Here is a 16,966-nt window from a genome sequence, read left to right on the forward strand (position 1 = left end):
AAAACATGTCTTTTTTAAGTGGAAAATGGTATGAGTATTAGAGGGTGGGAGTTTGTTAAGTTGACTTAGTTATAGAAATGTTGTGTGTTAGGAAAAAGCTGATACCAAAAGCCTTTCACTTCACATAGGTCAGTCAGTTCACCTTACAAAATCCTGGAACTCTGCAGTCACAAGGAAAAGTATTTCCGTTGCAAGAAGAGAAACTGATGTGTGACCTCTGTCTCTGGACACAGAGCAAATGTGCTAAGAACAAGATTTTAAAACATCTTAATTGCCAATTCAGTTTCTGATTGAACAGAACACCTATTCTTTGTCCAGTTGCCAGAAGGGTGGAGTGGGATCTAAAAATAGCTCGACCTCATAAAATAAAACTTCAATGCGAGTGGGGTCCAGTAGATTTTTCGAGTGCTTTTTGTAATGAGGGTCACATTCCGGTTTATATATATATTTTTTACTTGTCCAGAAGACATGAACATACGCACGCGTCACCATGCATGCAAGCATATATCATAACCTGGCATCCTTTTTTTTTTTTTTTTTTTTTTTTTTTTTTTTTATATAAAAGGTAACTTGAGATGGTGAGTCACAGTCCCATAACAGTAAGTTAGTCAAATATCAGTAAAAGCAAATTAAAAAACAGAACCGTCAAATTGCAGCTGCTAGGCCCCTGAAAAAAAAAAAAAAAGATTTAAAAAAATGTACCTTTTTGAAAAAGAAACAAAAGAAGGGGAACCAATGGAATAGGTGTGGGATGGGGGGAGGACGCAACACTGAGATGAGGGTATTTGAGAAGGGGGGGGGTAGCGGCATACGTGGAAAAGAGCACAAAAACCTGTGTACTCCCAGTGGGTGCTGAAAGAATAAGAAAAGATTGAATGCAAGTAGTGGAAAGACCAGCCATCCAACCCGAACATAACAAAGATTAAATGGTTTGGAGAAAAAGCAACAATAGGGAGGAAAGCCACTGCATAAGAAGCAGGGAAATGCGATGGAGAAGAAAGCCATCCAGTAGAACAATAAGCTGAGTCAAAGCTCAGTGTATATACGTACATATTTTAGAGTATTAAAAAAAATAGATCCCCAGCAACAGACAGCTTAAGCTGCCTTTGGCGAGACCTAGTAAGCGATAAATGGAATGCTTGCATTAATATTAGGCACTCAGAATTATTTAGGGCCCATTCCAGTCCATAGGTTCTTTTTCCCACCAGTGCCATGCTAGACTGAAACCAGCCATAATCAAATCTCTGTTAAGTCTTTATGAGCTGAGCAGCATGTGTTTGAGATGTGCAAGAAAGCAAATGACCGCTATGATGTGAAGGGGGACATGGGGCAACTCCAGGGTACATTTGTGGGTGATGGGGCTCTGAACAGGGTATGCAGAGACTGGGTAGGTGTACCACACCTGTTTCTTCAATAAAGAAACAGGATGGCCGTTAATTACGGTTGTTTTTGAAGTCCTCCGACATACACATGGGGCCCATCCTTCATTGTGAGGAGGGTTCCTGTTAACATAATTAATCTATTCCATCAGAGGAGTGAGGATTAGGTAGGTGATTTGAGGTCCTGACGAATCGCACTAGATCTTCTATGACGACTTGAGTGAGAAACATGTTGACCTATTTGAGGGCTGCATAGGGAATACCGATTCTTCCCCACCACATTTCCTGAAAATAGGGTTGTGTGGATACTTGATATTACATATAATAGGGTAGGGTAGACCTTATTCTGCTTTCCCCTGATTTATTGCGTTTTAATCATGACAGAGGGTTTTGTTTTTTGCTATAAAATTGTTTATTTAGATTTTTCTCCCTCTAGTCATTTTTAACAGCCTTTCTCACCAAACCCCACATAATTGCATTCACCAACCGGCAAACATCTTTAACAAAAGATCTCCGGAATAGAGACCCCTTGAGGGGCCCGTCTGGCATTGCAGCGCCAGCCCGACGAGGAGCAAAGCCCGATGATGAACCATGTCACCAGTTTGTGAATGAGGGCTCTTGTTCCGAAATAGTGGATATTTTCAGGGACCTGTCTTTTTTCTTTTTGTTGTCCCCATATTGGGTCAAGTGTATTGTAACTGTTGTTTGGAATTGTGCATCTTGATGTTTTGTGCTCTGAACAAATACACATAATGGGAGAGCTGAGAGGGAAAGAGCAGTGCATGATAGTATTTCAGTTGGATGAGATGAGGAGAAATCTTGGGAAGAAATTCACAGTTCTATGTGAGAAAAGAGTAAACAAATGAAAGCAAAATAGTTTCAATATTACTCAGTTCCTAAAAGGAGGGATTTGATGATGCTGATAAGGGGTTCTTTGCAACATCAATTTGTTTGTATTAAGTAATGATTGTTTCCCCGTATGTAGTCAAGACATGTTTTAATGCATTTGTCTTTCACAGGTCTTTGGGGGAAAAGTAAAGAAACCTGGAAAGCGAGGTCGCAAGCCTGCCAAGATTGATTTAAAGGCAAAACTTGAGAGAAGTCGCCAGAGCGCCAGAGAATGCAGGGCAAGGAAGAAACTGAGATATCAATACCTAGAAGAGCTTGTATCTAGTCGCGAAAGAGCCATCTGTGCTCTGAGAGAAGAGCTAGAAATGGTATGTCCTTATGCCTGTCTATCCTATCGGTTAATACCACAGCATGTGTATTTTTAAAGTGCATGTTCACCCCTTGGGGCATGTTGGTGCTAAATAACAGATGTTGAATGCATCACATGAGTTCATGCCTTCTTTCTATTGGATTTTGTTTCTTATAATGTTGTCATCCTTGTTGCATGCATCCATATGTTTTTACACAACTCACTCTGCCTTGTCATACCAGTGACTACTTATGTTTTCCCAGAAAGGTGACACTGGGTGTTTGTCTATGAACATTTATGTGCACAAAAATAGCAAGATAGAATTATTTTGGAACTTCTAATTCATGGGGTTCTAAAGGCATATACAAAGATGGAAGCTAAGTTCATGCAAACTGAACTTAAGTAGGTTTGTTAAACTGATCAGCGAAAGGTACATGAACTGAAATTAGGCCGAACTGTAGAGAGGCGAGAACTGGAGGCATTCAGAAGAGAAAAACTCTACAAATGTTATTGCTGAAAAGAAAGTTAAGGTAGTTAGAGCTTGTTAGCATTTTCATTGAATTATGGATAGGCTACCATTGGGCCTACAGCCTACACTATTATGCCTACAGCACTTATTTTGCCACACACTTAAGTAGCCCTTCAAAACATGTCATGGGCCTGCCATTGCAATTCGACTTGTCAAAATAACCCCTTTGCCAGACGGCTAAATCTTCCTGTTTAATTAATGTGTGAGTGTAGATACAAATGCTTAGCATAATCCCGCCACCTAATGTTAGGCTTGGAAGCGTGCACGTTTTTTTCCGAAGTCTCAAGTCATGCCCATGGGCATCAACTCCATTGTTAGAAAGTTTTCTTCCACGGTCTGGTTCGGATGAGTGTTCCTCTGCTCCGTATCGGCATCATTGTTTCCTAGTTTATGCCTAATGTCTTTATTGTTTCTGATCATGGTCTGTACTCGATCCTTCTTCGATTGTTCAGCTACGTCTGTCTTGTTGGGGCGACAAGGCTCTCCTGTGGCCCCCTAGTGCATTCGCTCTTTGGGGCAACACTTCCAGTTCGATAATGTGTGTCTGTGCTGGTGATGTAATGGATGCCCTTTCGGTTCTGCCCTTGCTGCCATGCCAAGTTTTCACACACCGACCAACATCAGGTGTGTAACTCGTGCCTTTCCCCAGACCATTGAGAAGACACCTGCGAAGCTTGCAAATTGTTCTGGTCCAAGAAGACGCTGAGAGATCGACAAGCTCGACAACTTGATGTCTGGATGCAGTGCCGACAACACATCAGACATCTTTGAATAGGAGGAACTTGAGGAGGAGGTTTATGCTCATGGGTTGGCAGCTGATGAGGGCACCTTCTTCCACAAGGACAGGTTGGAATCTGAGTTCGAGATGCACAACCTCACACCGGGACAACCTTTAAGTACAGCACCCCCTCTATCCTGGCCCCAGCAAACCATCTCCGAGGGCCGTATACCTGCCCTGGACCGACCAAAGACTTCCATTGGGCCACCACTGCCTTCAGGCCTTGTTTGGCTCTGAACAGCTGTGTCTGAAATGCAAAAGCCCTGCCTTAGCACTGAAAATGCAGCAGAAGGTGCATGTTCCCAAACCGACTCCCACACCATTGGAGTTAAGCCAAACATCTGAGCTGAAAGCGCCTGCTCCGAAACACCAGTTCTGCTCGCCACCGAAACCCTTGGAGCTGAAATAATCATACTTCTTTCAGAAGCAAACAACCTGATCTGAACCTATGGAGGCAGTACTTGAACGGCTTCAAAAGGAAATAAACTCCAGACAATGGCACCTTGTCATCTACCCAGACACTGGTTGTATATTAACAAGACTTCCATCCCCTGGTGCGTAGCCAACCAAAAGACAGCTAACTTTTGAGGAGGCTTTGAACATTCCATTCCAATAAAACATAGGAAAAAGACTGACAAGGCCACTAGCCATGTGCACCCCACTCAACCACCACTTGCTGTACCTCCTTCACCACCGCACCATAACTGTATTCCCCAGGGGGGTCTGTACATTCTTGTCAGGGGGAAGATGAAGGAGAACAGTATTTTATGCCACCTTAAGACAATCTGTGGGACACATACTACGTTGAATCACCCATAGATGCAGACCCTGTCTATTACCCAGTGAAGCACTGTCTCTACCAGATGACACCACTACATACCATGATGTCATAGGTCGAGCAGCTGCATACCACAAGGCTGAGCTCTACAGCAACCCCATAGAGCAGTGGTTCCCAACTTTTTGACTTCTGTGGACCCCCACTTCATCATTACTTGATCCCGGGGACTCCTCACTGAGTCATTACTGAAAGCTGGGGACCTAAGTTGTTAATATTATTTAATTTTCTAAGTAGCCGTGAACCCCCTGAGGAGGCTTCATGGACCACAGGTTGGGAACCACTGCCATAGAGGATTTTTTTTAATTTCTTTTTTTATGTTTAATTCAAAACACTCTCCTCTAGCCAATGGTCAATGCATGCTCAAGGGCATACTCAGACACACACACCAGACATCTTCAAAGAATCTGTCAAGGAACATATCATAATTATGAGTATAGATAGCAAAATACAAAGCATTTCCATCTGACCCCCGATGTATTGAAGGCCATCTGCTTCCTGACTTACTCTCACTACGGCGAGAAAGGGCAAAGTCACAAGCATCTTGTGAGGTGCCACCATCAGACAAGGAGATTAGAAAGATGAACGCAGCAGGGAAGAGGGCGGCTGCCCAGTTAGCCAACCAATGGAGAATTGCTAACTCCTTTGGGCTCCTATCCCATTAAGATGGAGACCACTGGCATGAGATGGAGGGGCTCCTCCAACATCTCCCAGATGAATACAAAAAGAGGGCATACAAGATCACCCTGTGGGCAAATTAATTGCTAACATTTCAGTTCACTGCGCTTAGATGCAGCTGACACAGCAGCAAGAGACATTAATTCCAGTGTGCTCCTCAGACGTCATGCCTGGCTCAGGGTCACAGACTTCAAGCCAGAAGTACACCAGAACATAGTGGCGCTCACCTTTGATGGTGAAAATGTGTTCAGGTGGGGACACTGCCTAGGGGAAAAAAAAAAGGCGAAATGGCTAAAGTTATGGGAGCTCGGCAGACATCATCCCAAAGAGGCTTCTTTCGCCATACCCCCTAGAGTGGAGGCACCTAAACCCAACTCCACAGATATGGGCACATCTTACCAATGTCCTCAGATACAAACCACCTCAGCCAGGGGTTACTATAGAGGCTTCTATAGGGGCAATAATTCTAAGGACAGAGGAAAATCAGGCTTCACAAAGCCCTCTGCCACCACATAAGTCTTCATTTGCCCACCATTCCCCCTGACCACACAGCACCCGTTGGACAATTACAAGGGTTTCTCCCAGCCTGGCAGAAGATAACCTCTGAACAGTCGGTGTTGGATATTATCCAACATGGTTATTGTCTGTAGCTCGCTTCAACACCTCCAAACATTTCATCTTGCAAAAACAGACCCTCACTAGAACATCATCAGTTACTCAAAGAAGTAGTTCAGGCACTTTTAAAGTAAGAGGCTATAGAACCAGTGCCAAAATACCAACCAGGTACTGGAATTTATTCCCTCTACTTCCTTATTTCCAAGCAGGATGGCTCCTTGAGATCAATCTTAAACATCAAACCACAAAATTAATACATCCTCTCATAGCACTTTCACACGGTCACTCTTAAAGATGTCATCCCACTAATACAACAAGGCAACTTCAGGGCAGCTCTCAACCTGAAAGAAGCCTATTTCCACATTTCCATTCACCTGGCGCATTGCAGATATTTCAGATTCGTAATAAACACCCAATATTTCTAATTCAGGATGCTACCCTTCGGGGTAATAACTGCCCCCAAGGTCTCCACCAAATGTCTCGTAGTGGTATCAGTCCTCCTGCGCAGGCAAAACGTAAGTAGCTTATCAAAAGCGCAACTCATCAGCAGTCTTTCCAACACACTCAAACCACCATAAATTTGCTTCATCAACTAGGCTTCACCATCAGTGCACTTAAGTTCAATCTCCAACCTCTCTAGATAGAACCCTGTCTTCGAGCCATCCTAAAGTCATGACGAGTTATAGCTTACCTCTATGCTGCCAGTATTCAATCCTTTCAAAAGCTTATCTCCCTGTTTTTCCCTCTTCAGCAGATAAGTGAGGACAGTTGTGCATCTCCTCATTATGATGGCTTAATGCGTGGCCATAGTACCTCATGTCAGACTCAACATCTGTCCGTTGCAAGAGTGCCTAGCACGCCAGTGGTCTCAGTCGGAGGATATAGTGTCGGTTAGCAACTCAAGCTTGCCACTCTTTGCAGTGGTGGAACACCAGCAATCTCCTAAAGGGATGGCCTTTTCTGGATCCAGATCTGTAGAAAACCATGACGGACGCCTCCCTCATGGGCTGGGGAGCGCACTCACAAGATTAACTGTCCAGGGACACTGGACGCTCAGCCAGAAAGAGTTGCTAGCAATTCATCTAGCAATAACAGCCTCCCTCGCTCCCTCACCTGATCGGCAAGGTAGTCCTCAAAACAGACATGACTGCTGTGTACTATCTACAAAAGCAGGGGGGCACTAGATCCCCTCAACTCTCTCACCTAGCTCAGACCATTTGGAGTTGGGCTCTCCGATGCATCATTCACCTGTTGGCGGAGTGCCTTCCAGGAGTGGACAGCTAATTTGCAGATCTCCTCAGTAGGAGGCATCAACATGTCCACGAATAAGAGCTCCAAGCACACGTCCTCCTTCCATACTTCCAGTGTTAGGATCACCCAGAAATAGACATTTTTGCCACAGCAGAAAATGGAAAATGCCCAAACTTTGCCTCCAGGTTCCCACAGTCCAAGGGTAACGCACTAAGGGTATGTTAGCCAAGGATATTTGCTTACGATTTCCCACATCTCCAACTACTTCAGTTTGTGGTTTGGAAACTATGACAGACATCTCTAACCTTCATCCTAGTAGCTCCCACATGGTGTAGGAAAGTACCATCTTGCCTGGCATGTTACCCCCATTTTTCACTGTATATATGTTGTTTTAGTTGTATGTGTCACTGGGACCCTGTCACCCAGGGCCCCAGTGCTCATAAGTGTGCCTGAATGTGTTACCTGTGTAGTGACTAACTGTCTCACTGAGGCTCTGCTAATCAGAACCTCAGTGGTTATGCTCTCTCATTTCTTTCAAATTGTCACTAACAGGCTAGTGACCAATTTTACCAATTTACATTGGCTTACTGGAACACCCTTATAATTCCCTAGTATATGGTATTGAGGTACCCAGGGTATTGGGGTTCCAGGAGATCCCTATGGGCTGCAGCATTTCTTTTGCCACCAATAGGGAGCTCTGACAATTCTTACACAGGCCTGCCACTGCAGCCTGAGTGAAATAACATCCACGTTATTTCACAGCCATTTTACACTGCACTTAAGTAACTTATAAGTCACCTATATGTCTAACCTTTACCTGGTAAAGGTTGGGTGCTAAGTTACTTAGTGTGAGGGCACCCTGGCACTAGCCAAGGTGCCCCCACATTGTTCAGGGCCAATTCCCCGGACTTTGTGAGTGCGGGGACACCATTACATGCGTGCACTACATATAGGTCACTACCTATATGTAGCTTCACAATGGTAACTCCGAATATGGCCATGTAATATGTCTATGATCATGGAATTGCCCCCTCTATGCCATCCTGGCATAATTGGCACAATCCCATGATCCCAGTCGTCTGTAGCACAGACCCTGGTACTGCCAAACTGCCTTTCCCGGGGTTTCACTGCAGCTGCTGCTGCTGCCAACCCCTCAGACAGGCATCTGCCCTCCTGGGGTCCAGCCAGGCCTGGCCCAGGATGGCAGAACAAAGGACTTCCTCTGAGAGAGGGTGTTACACCCTCTCCCTTTGGAAAATGGTGTGAAGGCAGGGGAGGAGTAGCCTCCCCCAGCCTCTGGAAATGCTTTCATGGGCACATTTGGTGCCCATTTCTGCATAAGCCAGTCTACACCGGTTCAGGGACCCCTTAGCCCTGCTCTGGCGCGAAACTGGACAAAGGAAAGGGGAGTGACCACTCCCCTGACCTGTACCTCCCCTGGGAGGTGCCCAGAGCTCCTCCAGTGTGCTCCAGACCTCTGCCATCTTGGAAACAGAGGTGCTGCTGGCACACTGGACTGCTCTGAGTGGCCAGTGCCACCAGGTGACGTCAGAGACTCCTCCTGATAGGCTCCTTCAGGTGTTGCTAGCCTATCCTCTCTCCTAGGTAGCCAAACCCTCTTTTCTGGCTATTTAGGGTCTCTGTCTCTTGGGATTCCTTAGATAACGAATGCAAGAGCTCATCCGAGTTCCTCTGCATCTCTCTCTTCACCTTCTGCCAAGGAATCGACTGCTGACCGCGCTGGAAGCCTGCAAAACTGCAACATAGTAGCTAAGACGACTACTGCAACTCTGTAACGCTGATCCTGCCGCCTTCTCGACTGTTTTCCTGGTGGTGCATGCTGTGGGGGTAGTCTGCCTCCTCTCTGCACTAGAAGCTCTGAAGAAATCTCCTGTGGGTCGACGGAATCTTCCCCCTGCAACCGCAGGCACCAAAGAGCTGCATTACCGGTCCCTTGGGTCTCCTCTCAGCACGACGAGCGAGGTCCCTCGAATCCAGCAACTCTGTCCAAGTGACCCCCACAGTCCAGTGACTCTTCAGTCCAAGTTTGGTGAAGGTAAGTCCTTGCCTCACCTCGCTAGACTGCATTGCTGGGAACCGTGACTTTTGCAGCTACTCCGGCCTCTGTGCACTTCCGGCGGAAATCCTTTGTGCACAGTCCAGCCTGGGTCCACCGCACTCTAACCTGCATTGCACGACCTCCTAAGTTGTTCTCCGGCGACGTGGGACTCCTTTGTGTAACTTCGGGTGAGCACTGTTTCACGCATCCTCGTAGTGCCTGTTTCTGGCACTTCTCCGGGTGCTACCTGCTGCTAAGAGGGCTCCTTGTCTTGCTCGACGTCCCCTCTATTTCCTGGTCCAATTTGCGACCTCCTGGTCCCTCCTGGGCCACAGCAGCGTCCAAAAAAGCTAACCGCACGATTTGCAGCTAGCAAGGCTTGTTGGCGTTCTTTCGGCGGGAAAACACTTCCGCACGACTCTCCACGGCGAGAGGGATCCGTCCACCAAAGGGGAAGTCTCTAGCCCTTTTCGTTCCTGCAGAAACCTCAGCTTCTTCTGTCCAGTAGAAGCTTCTTTGCACCCACAGCTGGCATTTCCTGGGCATCTGCCCATCTCCGACTTGCTTGTGACTTTTGGACTTGGTCCCCTTGTTCCACAGGTACCCTAGATTGGAAATCCATCGTTGTTGCATTGTTGGTTTGTGTCTTTCCTGCATTATTCCTCTATCACGACTTCTTTGTCCTTTGGGGAACTTTAGTGCACTTTGCACTCACTTTTCAGGGTCTTGGGGTGGGCTATTTTTCTAACCCTCACTATTTTCTAATAGTCCCAGCGACCCTCTACAAGGTCACATAGGTTTGGGGTCCATTCGTGGTTCACATTCCACTTTTGGAGTATATGGTTTGTGTTGCCCCTATCCCTATGTGTCCCCATTGCATCCTATTGTAACTATACATTGTTTGCACTGTTTTCTAAGACTATACTGCATATTTTTGGTATTGTGTACATATATCTTGTGTATATTTCCTATCCTCTCACTGAGGGTACACTCTAAGATACTTTGGCATATTGTCATAAAAATAAAGTACCTTTATTTTTAGTATAACTGTGTATTGTGTTTTCTTATGATATTGTGCATATGACACTAAGTGGTACTGTAGTAGCTTCACACGTCTCCTAGTTCAGCCTAAGCTGCTCTGCTAAGCTACCATTATCTATCAGCCTATGCTGCTAGACACCCTATACACTAATAAGGGATAACTGGGCCTGGTGCAAGGTGCAAGTACCCCTTGGTACTCACTGCAAGCCAGTCCAGCCTCCTACACATGGGCAGGACAACCATGGTTCACCACACTGCTAGAACTCTCAGTAGTTCCCTACAAGGTACTGCTGAACAGGCAAGATCTTCTCATGCAAAATAATGGAAAAATCAGACATCCATACCCCAGATCCCGCAAACTTGCAATCTGGCCCATGAAGTCCTAGAGTTTGGTTATTTGAACCTACCACAATCCTGTATGGACATTCTTAAAGAAGCCCATAGACCACCTAATTGTGCTTGTTGTGCGACAAAGTGGAAATGATTTGTCTACTACTGTCATTCCAAAGAAATAGACTGTTTAAACCTCAGTGTTCAGGATATTGTCTGTTATCTATGGTGTAGGAAGTTGGCTCTGTATGCACTATTTCAAAGTAAGGAATAGTATGCACAGAGTCCAAGGGTTCCCCTTAGAGGCAAGATAGTGGCAAAAAGAGATAATTCTAATGCTCTATTTTGTGGTAGTGTGGTCGAGCAGTAGGCTTATCAGAGGAGTAGTGTTAAGCATTTGTTCTACACACACAGGCAATAAATGAGGAACACACACTCGGAGACAATTCCAGGTCAATAGGTTTTTGTATAGAAAAATATATTTTCTTTGTTTATTTTAAGAACCACAGGTTCAAGATTTACAAGTAATGCTTTAAATGAAAGGTACTTCACTTAGGAACTTTAGGAACTTTGAATTAGCAAAATAGCATATACAGTTTCCACATAAATGACATATAGCTATTTTAAAACTAGACACATTGCAATTTTCAACAGTTCCTGGGGGAGGTAAGTGTTTGTTAGTTTTTGCAGGTAAGTAAACCACCTACGGGGTTCAAAATTGGGTCCAAGGTAGCCCACCGTTAGGGGTTCAGGGCAACCCCAAAGTTACCACACCAGCAGCTCAGGGCCGGTCAGGTGCAGAGGTCAAAGTGGTGCCCAAAGCGCATAGGCTTCAATGGAGAAGGGGGTGCCCCGGTTCCAGTCTGCCAGCAGGTAAGTACCCGCGTCTTCGGAGGGCAGACCAGGGGGGTTTTGTAGGGCACCGGGGGGGGACACAAGTCCACACAAAAAGTACACCCTCAGCGGCACAGGGGCGGCCGGGTGCAGTGTGCAAACAAGCGTCTGGTTCGTAATAGAAATCAATGGGAGACCAAGGGGTCTCTTCAGCGATGCAGGCAAGGGGGGTGGGGGAGGCTCCTCGGGGTAGCCACCACCTGGGCAAGGGAGAGGGCGACATGGGGGTTGCTCCTGCACTGGAGGTCGGATTCTTCAGGTCCTGGGGGCTGCGGCTGCAGTGCCCTTACCAGGTGTTGGGTCGTTGAAGCAGGCAGTCGCGGTCAGGGGGAGCCTTGGGATTCCCTCTGCAGGTATCGCTGTGGGGGCTCAGGGGGGGTCAACTCTGGCTACTCACGGTCTCACGGTCTCGCAGTCGCCAGGGAGTCCTCCCTGTGGTGTTTGTTCTCCACAAGTCGAGCCGGGGGTGTCGGGTGCAGAGTGCAAAGTCTCGCGCTTCCAGCGGGAAACGTGTGTTGTTTCAAAGTTGCTTCTTTGTTGCAAAGTTGCAGTCTTTGTGGAACAGAGCCGCTGTCCTCTGGAGTTCTTGGTCCTTCTAGATGCAGGGCAGTCCTCTGAGGCTTCAGAGGTAGCTGGTCCCTTTGGAACGCGTCGCTGGAGCAGTGTCTTTAGAATTGGGGAGACAGGCCGGTAGAGCTGGGGCCAAAGCAGTTGGTGTCTTCTCTGCAAGTTTTCAGTTCAGCAGTCCTCTTCTTCTTAGGTTGCAGGAATCTATCTTGCTGTGTTCTGGGAGCCCCTAAATACTCAATTTAGGGGTGTGTTTAGGTCTGGGGGGTTAGTAGCCAATGGCTACTAGCCCTGAGGGTGGCTACACCTCTTTGTGCCTCCTCCCTGAGGGGAGGGGGGCACATCCCTAATCCTATTGTGGGAATCCTCCATCTGCAAGATGGAGGATTTCTAAAAGTCAGTCACCTCAGCCCAGGACACCTTAGGGGCTGTCCTGACTGGCCAGTGACTCCTCCTTGTTTTTCTCATTATCTCTCCTGGGCTTGCCGCCAAAAGTTGGGGCTGTGTCCAGGGGGCGGGCATCTCCACTAGCTGGAGTGCCCTGGGGCATTGTAACACGAAGCCTGAGCCTTTGAGGCTCACTGCTAGGTGTTACAATTCCTGCACCTCCACCCAGAGCAGGCTTTTGTTTCTGTCCTCAGAGAGCACAAAGGCCCTCACCACATGGGGTCAGAAACTCGTCTCTCAGCAGCAGGCTGGCACAGACCAGTCAGTCCTGCACTGAACAATTGGGTAAAATACAGGGGGTATCTCTAAGATGCCCTCTGTGTGCATGTTTTAATAAATCCATCACTGGCATCAGTGTGGATTTATTATTCTGAGAAGTTTGATACCAAACTTCCCAGTATTCAGTGTAGCCATTATGGAGCTGTGGAGTTCGTTTTTGACAGACTCCCAGACCATATACTCTTATGGCTACCCTGCACTTACAATGTCTAAGGTTTTGCTTAGACACTGTAGGGGCATAGTGCTCATGCACCTATGCCCTCACCTGTGGTATAGTGCACCCTGCCTTAGGCCTGTAAGGCCTGCTAGAGGGGTGACCTACCTGTGCCACAGGCAGTGTGAGGTTGGCATGGCACCCTGAGGGGAGTGCCATGTCGACTTATTCATTTTCTCCCCACCAACACACACAAGCTGGCAAGCAGTGTGTCTGTGCTGAGTGAGGAGTCCCTAGGGTGGCATAAGACATGCTGCAGCCCTTAGAGACCTTCCCTGGCATCAGGGCCCTTGGTACCAGGGGTACCAGTTACAAGGGACTTACCTGGGTGCCAGGGTTGTGCCAATTGTGGAGACAATGGTACATTTTAGGTGAAAGAACACTGGTGCTGGGGCCTGGTTAGCAGGGTCCCAGCACACTTCTCAGTCAAGTCAGCATCAGTATCAGGCAGAAAGTGGGGGGGTAACTGCAACAGGGAGCCATTTCCTTACACATGCCATTTACATACTACCGGTCTAGCTCTTATTTCATAAGGCTATACTTGGTGGTGGTGACTGCTTATCTCCAAAACAGACAGCACCCTTACTTATTGTGGATTCCTGTCATTAAAGCCTTCCTAGAAGGGCTTAAAAGAGTTATTACTCTTAGTGCCACCTGCTCCTACTTGAAATCTTAATATTGTACTAACAAGATTAATGGACCCTCCATTTGAGCTTCTTCCCTCCTGCCCCCTTCAGTTTTTATTCTGCAAAGTATAATTTCTAGTTGCTATCACCTCACTCACACATGTCAGTGAGCTTCAGGCACTAACCTTGGAAGAATCCTTCTTTCAACTACGTAGAGATAGGGTTTCTTCCAGAGGTGGTGTCTCAATTCTACCTTAATCTATTCAATTACTAGTATTCCCCCCCCCCCCCCCCCCCCCCCCCCCCCATCCTCAATCAGTTGCGGAAAGAGCAGCAGGTTATCTTTAAAGGCAAAAAAGTTATTTTTCTGATATATAGAGCCCAAAGTCACAAAAATGTCCGTAGGATCATTGTGGGGGCATCGGTCTCGATTCATGACTTCCATAATAAGACTTAAGACCTCATCTTGTGGAAAGTTTGTATAGAGTGCCTCTATGAGAAACATAACTAGACTTGCATTGTTTTTGCAATATAGAAACCCTTCTATTTCATTAATAATTTCCAAGGAATCTCATATATAGGCTTCTGTACTGGTGGCAAAGGGTTATTTAAATACTTAAGTTTAAATACTTGTTGATTCATTTTCCTCCAGCAGTTCCTGGTGTAGTGCAGGCACAAGATTAAACATAAATATCTTTTCCAGCGGCAGAGTGTTTTTTTTTTTTCCATCAGAAGTTGTGTCCTGGTGTGTAGGCTCCATATTGAATAAGCCTGGTGACTAGACTCTAAGGTGTTTATGCTTCAGGCCTTGATACTCCAAAGTGATAGCTACTAGGTATTTTGAGTTACACATCTGGTGGCCCTATAGACTCTGTAGCATGGTCTTTGATGTAGGTAGAGCTGGGTAGTCACTCATTCTCAGGTGTTTGGCTCAGAAGTGGCATGTGAGGATAATTTTTAACATCATATTTAACATAATTTTTTTACATCTTTTTAACTCCTGGTTGGCATACACTATACACGAGATTCTTTTTAGCCCTTGTTTGCCACTGTGGGTGAAAAAGTCTGTGAAACCTGGTAAATATTCACACTTATTGAATGATCAGTCTAATTATAAGGTACTTCGGTCTTTCTAGTCCTCAAGAGGTCTGCAAAACTATTTTGGTCGAAATGCATTAACAATACAGAAAGGAGGAGTTATTTAAAAAAAAAATCCTAAGAACATGGGAACCATAAAACCGTATGACTCTTTAATTAATAAAGAGCAAGCATTATTGGCCATGAATGTGATTTCTTTTGGACAACTACCTCCAAGTGGATTGCACATTGAATGAATTGGGCAACCATGTTTTTTGTAACATAAGGAGGCAGTTTGTAAAGTGTCTGGGAATTCATGTAGTGTTTTGTGAATGGTGATGGGTTTAATAATATATTCGTATTTTTAATGATGCTCCAAGGATTTGATTGTCCTTGTAGTCTTCCCATTACACAACCATAGAATAATTGAATGAACTGTTTTACCTACCTCACCAATAGCATAACATTGGGTAACTATAATATTTAAGGTATAACATTTATTTGGGAACAATTTGAAATATGTTCGGTTTCAGAAGAATTGTGATTTCAAAGTCTCTTTTAATGGTGAAGTTGATTTTAAGTCACAATTCTGAAAATGCCACTTTTAGATTTAGTTTGCATTTTCTTGATCTAACCATTTGATACCTGTGTCGATGGTCACAAGACTGAACAGTTGGCTTTTGTGTATTACTCCCAGAAAGTGAGACAAATGAGAGACTATGTTTTGGCAGGATGGGCTATCCTACCAGGATGGGATGGGAAGGGTGGAGCTTTACATTTCAGCAGAGCTGCTTTAACACTCACAAAGAACTTCACACCACTCTTTTGTCTCCCTAGACCTCTTGGAGCCTGGGTGGGAAGGAAGAAACTTCCACAACCATCTCTGAGGGGAAAACTCTAGAAATTTCCCTCACCCTCATCCTAGTGGCTCTAATGTGGGTCAGACATCATGGTTCTGAACTCTTCTAGAAATGTACATTGTCCCTCACAAGAAGCGCTCCACCAGGTCGGACGTTCTCACACAAAAGCATGGCAAAGACAGACCCCACACAGCTCAACCTGGCGATTTGGCTCCTCAGTTCCTAGAGTTTTGTTACTTCGGACTACCTCAAGAGTGCATGGATATACTCAGAGAAGCCTTTAACCCCACTAAACACACATGCTATGCTGTTAATTGGAAGTGTTTTGTTAACTATTGTACTCCATATCAATAAACCCTTTTTATGCCTACTGTACAAGACGTTATTTGTTACCTCTGACACAAGTTTGAATTAGCCTACCTACTAGTTCGGCTACACATATACAGAACTAGGATCACTCTTCCCTCTTCAAAATCCCTGTAATTAAAACCTTTATGGAGATCCTTAGACGTATCATCCCACCAATTGTACTTTCATCCCCTGTCTGGAGTCTCAATATAGTCTTTACCAAACTTAAGGGGCCCCCATTCGAGCCACTGCATTCATGCCCTTTGCAGTTTCTTTCTTGGAAGACTGCCTTCCTGGTAGCCATCTTGTCTCATAGGCAAACTGCAAGTCCTCACATTGCAGAAACCGTTTTTTAGATACACAAGGTTATAGTGGTTCTTAGAACCAATCTTAGTGGTCTCCCCATTCCACCTTAATCAGACAGTCGAGCTTCCAGTTTTTTCTCAACGACCCGACTCAGAAGTGGAAAGAGCACTCTGCACACTTGATGTCAAGCATGCTCTTGTGTATAGATAGATTATACAGATAATACCAAATCCTGCATGTGTATCTACAGCCACATACCAGGAACTGATGTTACTTATCCTGTACGCATCTGTTGTTGACTGCCACCACATTATTGGCCCAAGTCCCACAATGTCCCACACTCTCCTTGCTTATTAGAGCATACTGGTTAGAAGTATGATAGCAACCGTCTATCTATCCTCCTTGACTCCTGTCACCTGCAACCCAGACTTCCCAACAGTATTGAAGCATCTATTGTTTATGAGCAGGACTGGTCTTGTTTCCCAGAGGTTGTGGGAATTTGTTTCAACTTACTTGAACTAAAACCTACAACTGAGTGCGAGGAACTCTACCACGTTCAACCCTGAAAAACTTAAAATAAAAAATACTACAGACATTATACAGGGAACACCAATGCTGAGAAGGGGGGGGGGAGGTGTGAACACAGGGTGTTAAC

The 16,966-nt window shown here is 45.6% G+C and overlaps 1 protein-coding gene across 2 annotated transcripts in view; it reads left to right on the forward strand.

Moving 5' to 3' along the window:
* Positions 1 to 16,966, forward strand: part of CREBL2 (cAMP responsive element binding protein like 2) — a 187,306-nt gene that overhangs the window by 88,602 nt on the left and 81,738 nt on the right. For both annotated transcript variants that reach the window (XM_069228022.1, XM_069228024.1), the window contains exon 2: positions 2,399 to 2,596. In XM_069228022.1, the coding sequence (XP_069084123.1) occupies positions 2,399 to 2,596 (198 nt within the window). The remainder of the gene's footprint in view (positions 1 to 2,398; positions 2,597 to 16,966) is intronic.

Source organism: Pleurodeles waltl, chromosome 4_1 (genome assembly GCF_031143425.1).
Source record: "Pleurodeles waltl isolate 20211129_DDA chromosome 4_1, aPleWal1.hap1.20221129, whole genome shotgun sequence".
Lineage (NCBI taxonomy): Eukaryota > Metazoa > Chordata > Amphibia > Caudata > Salamandridae > Pleurodeles > Pleurodeles waltl.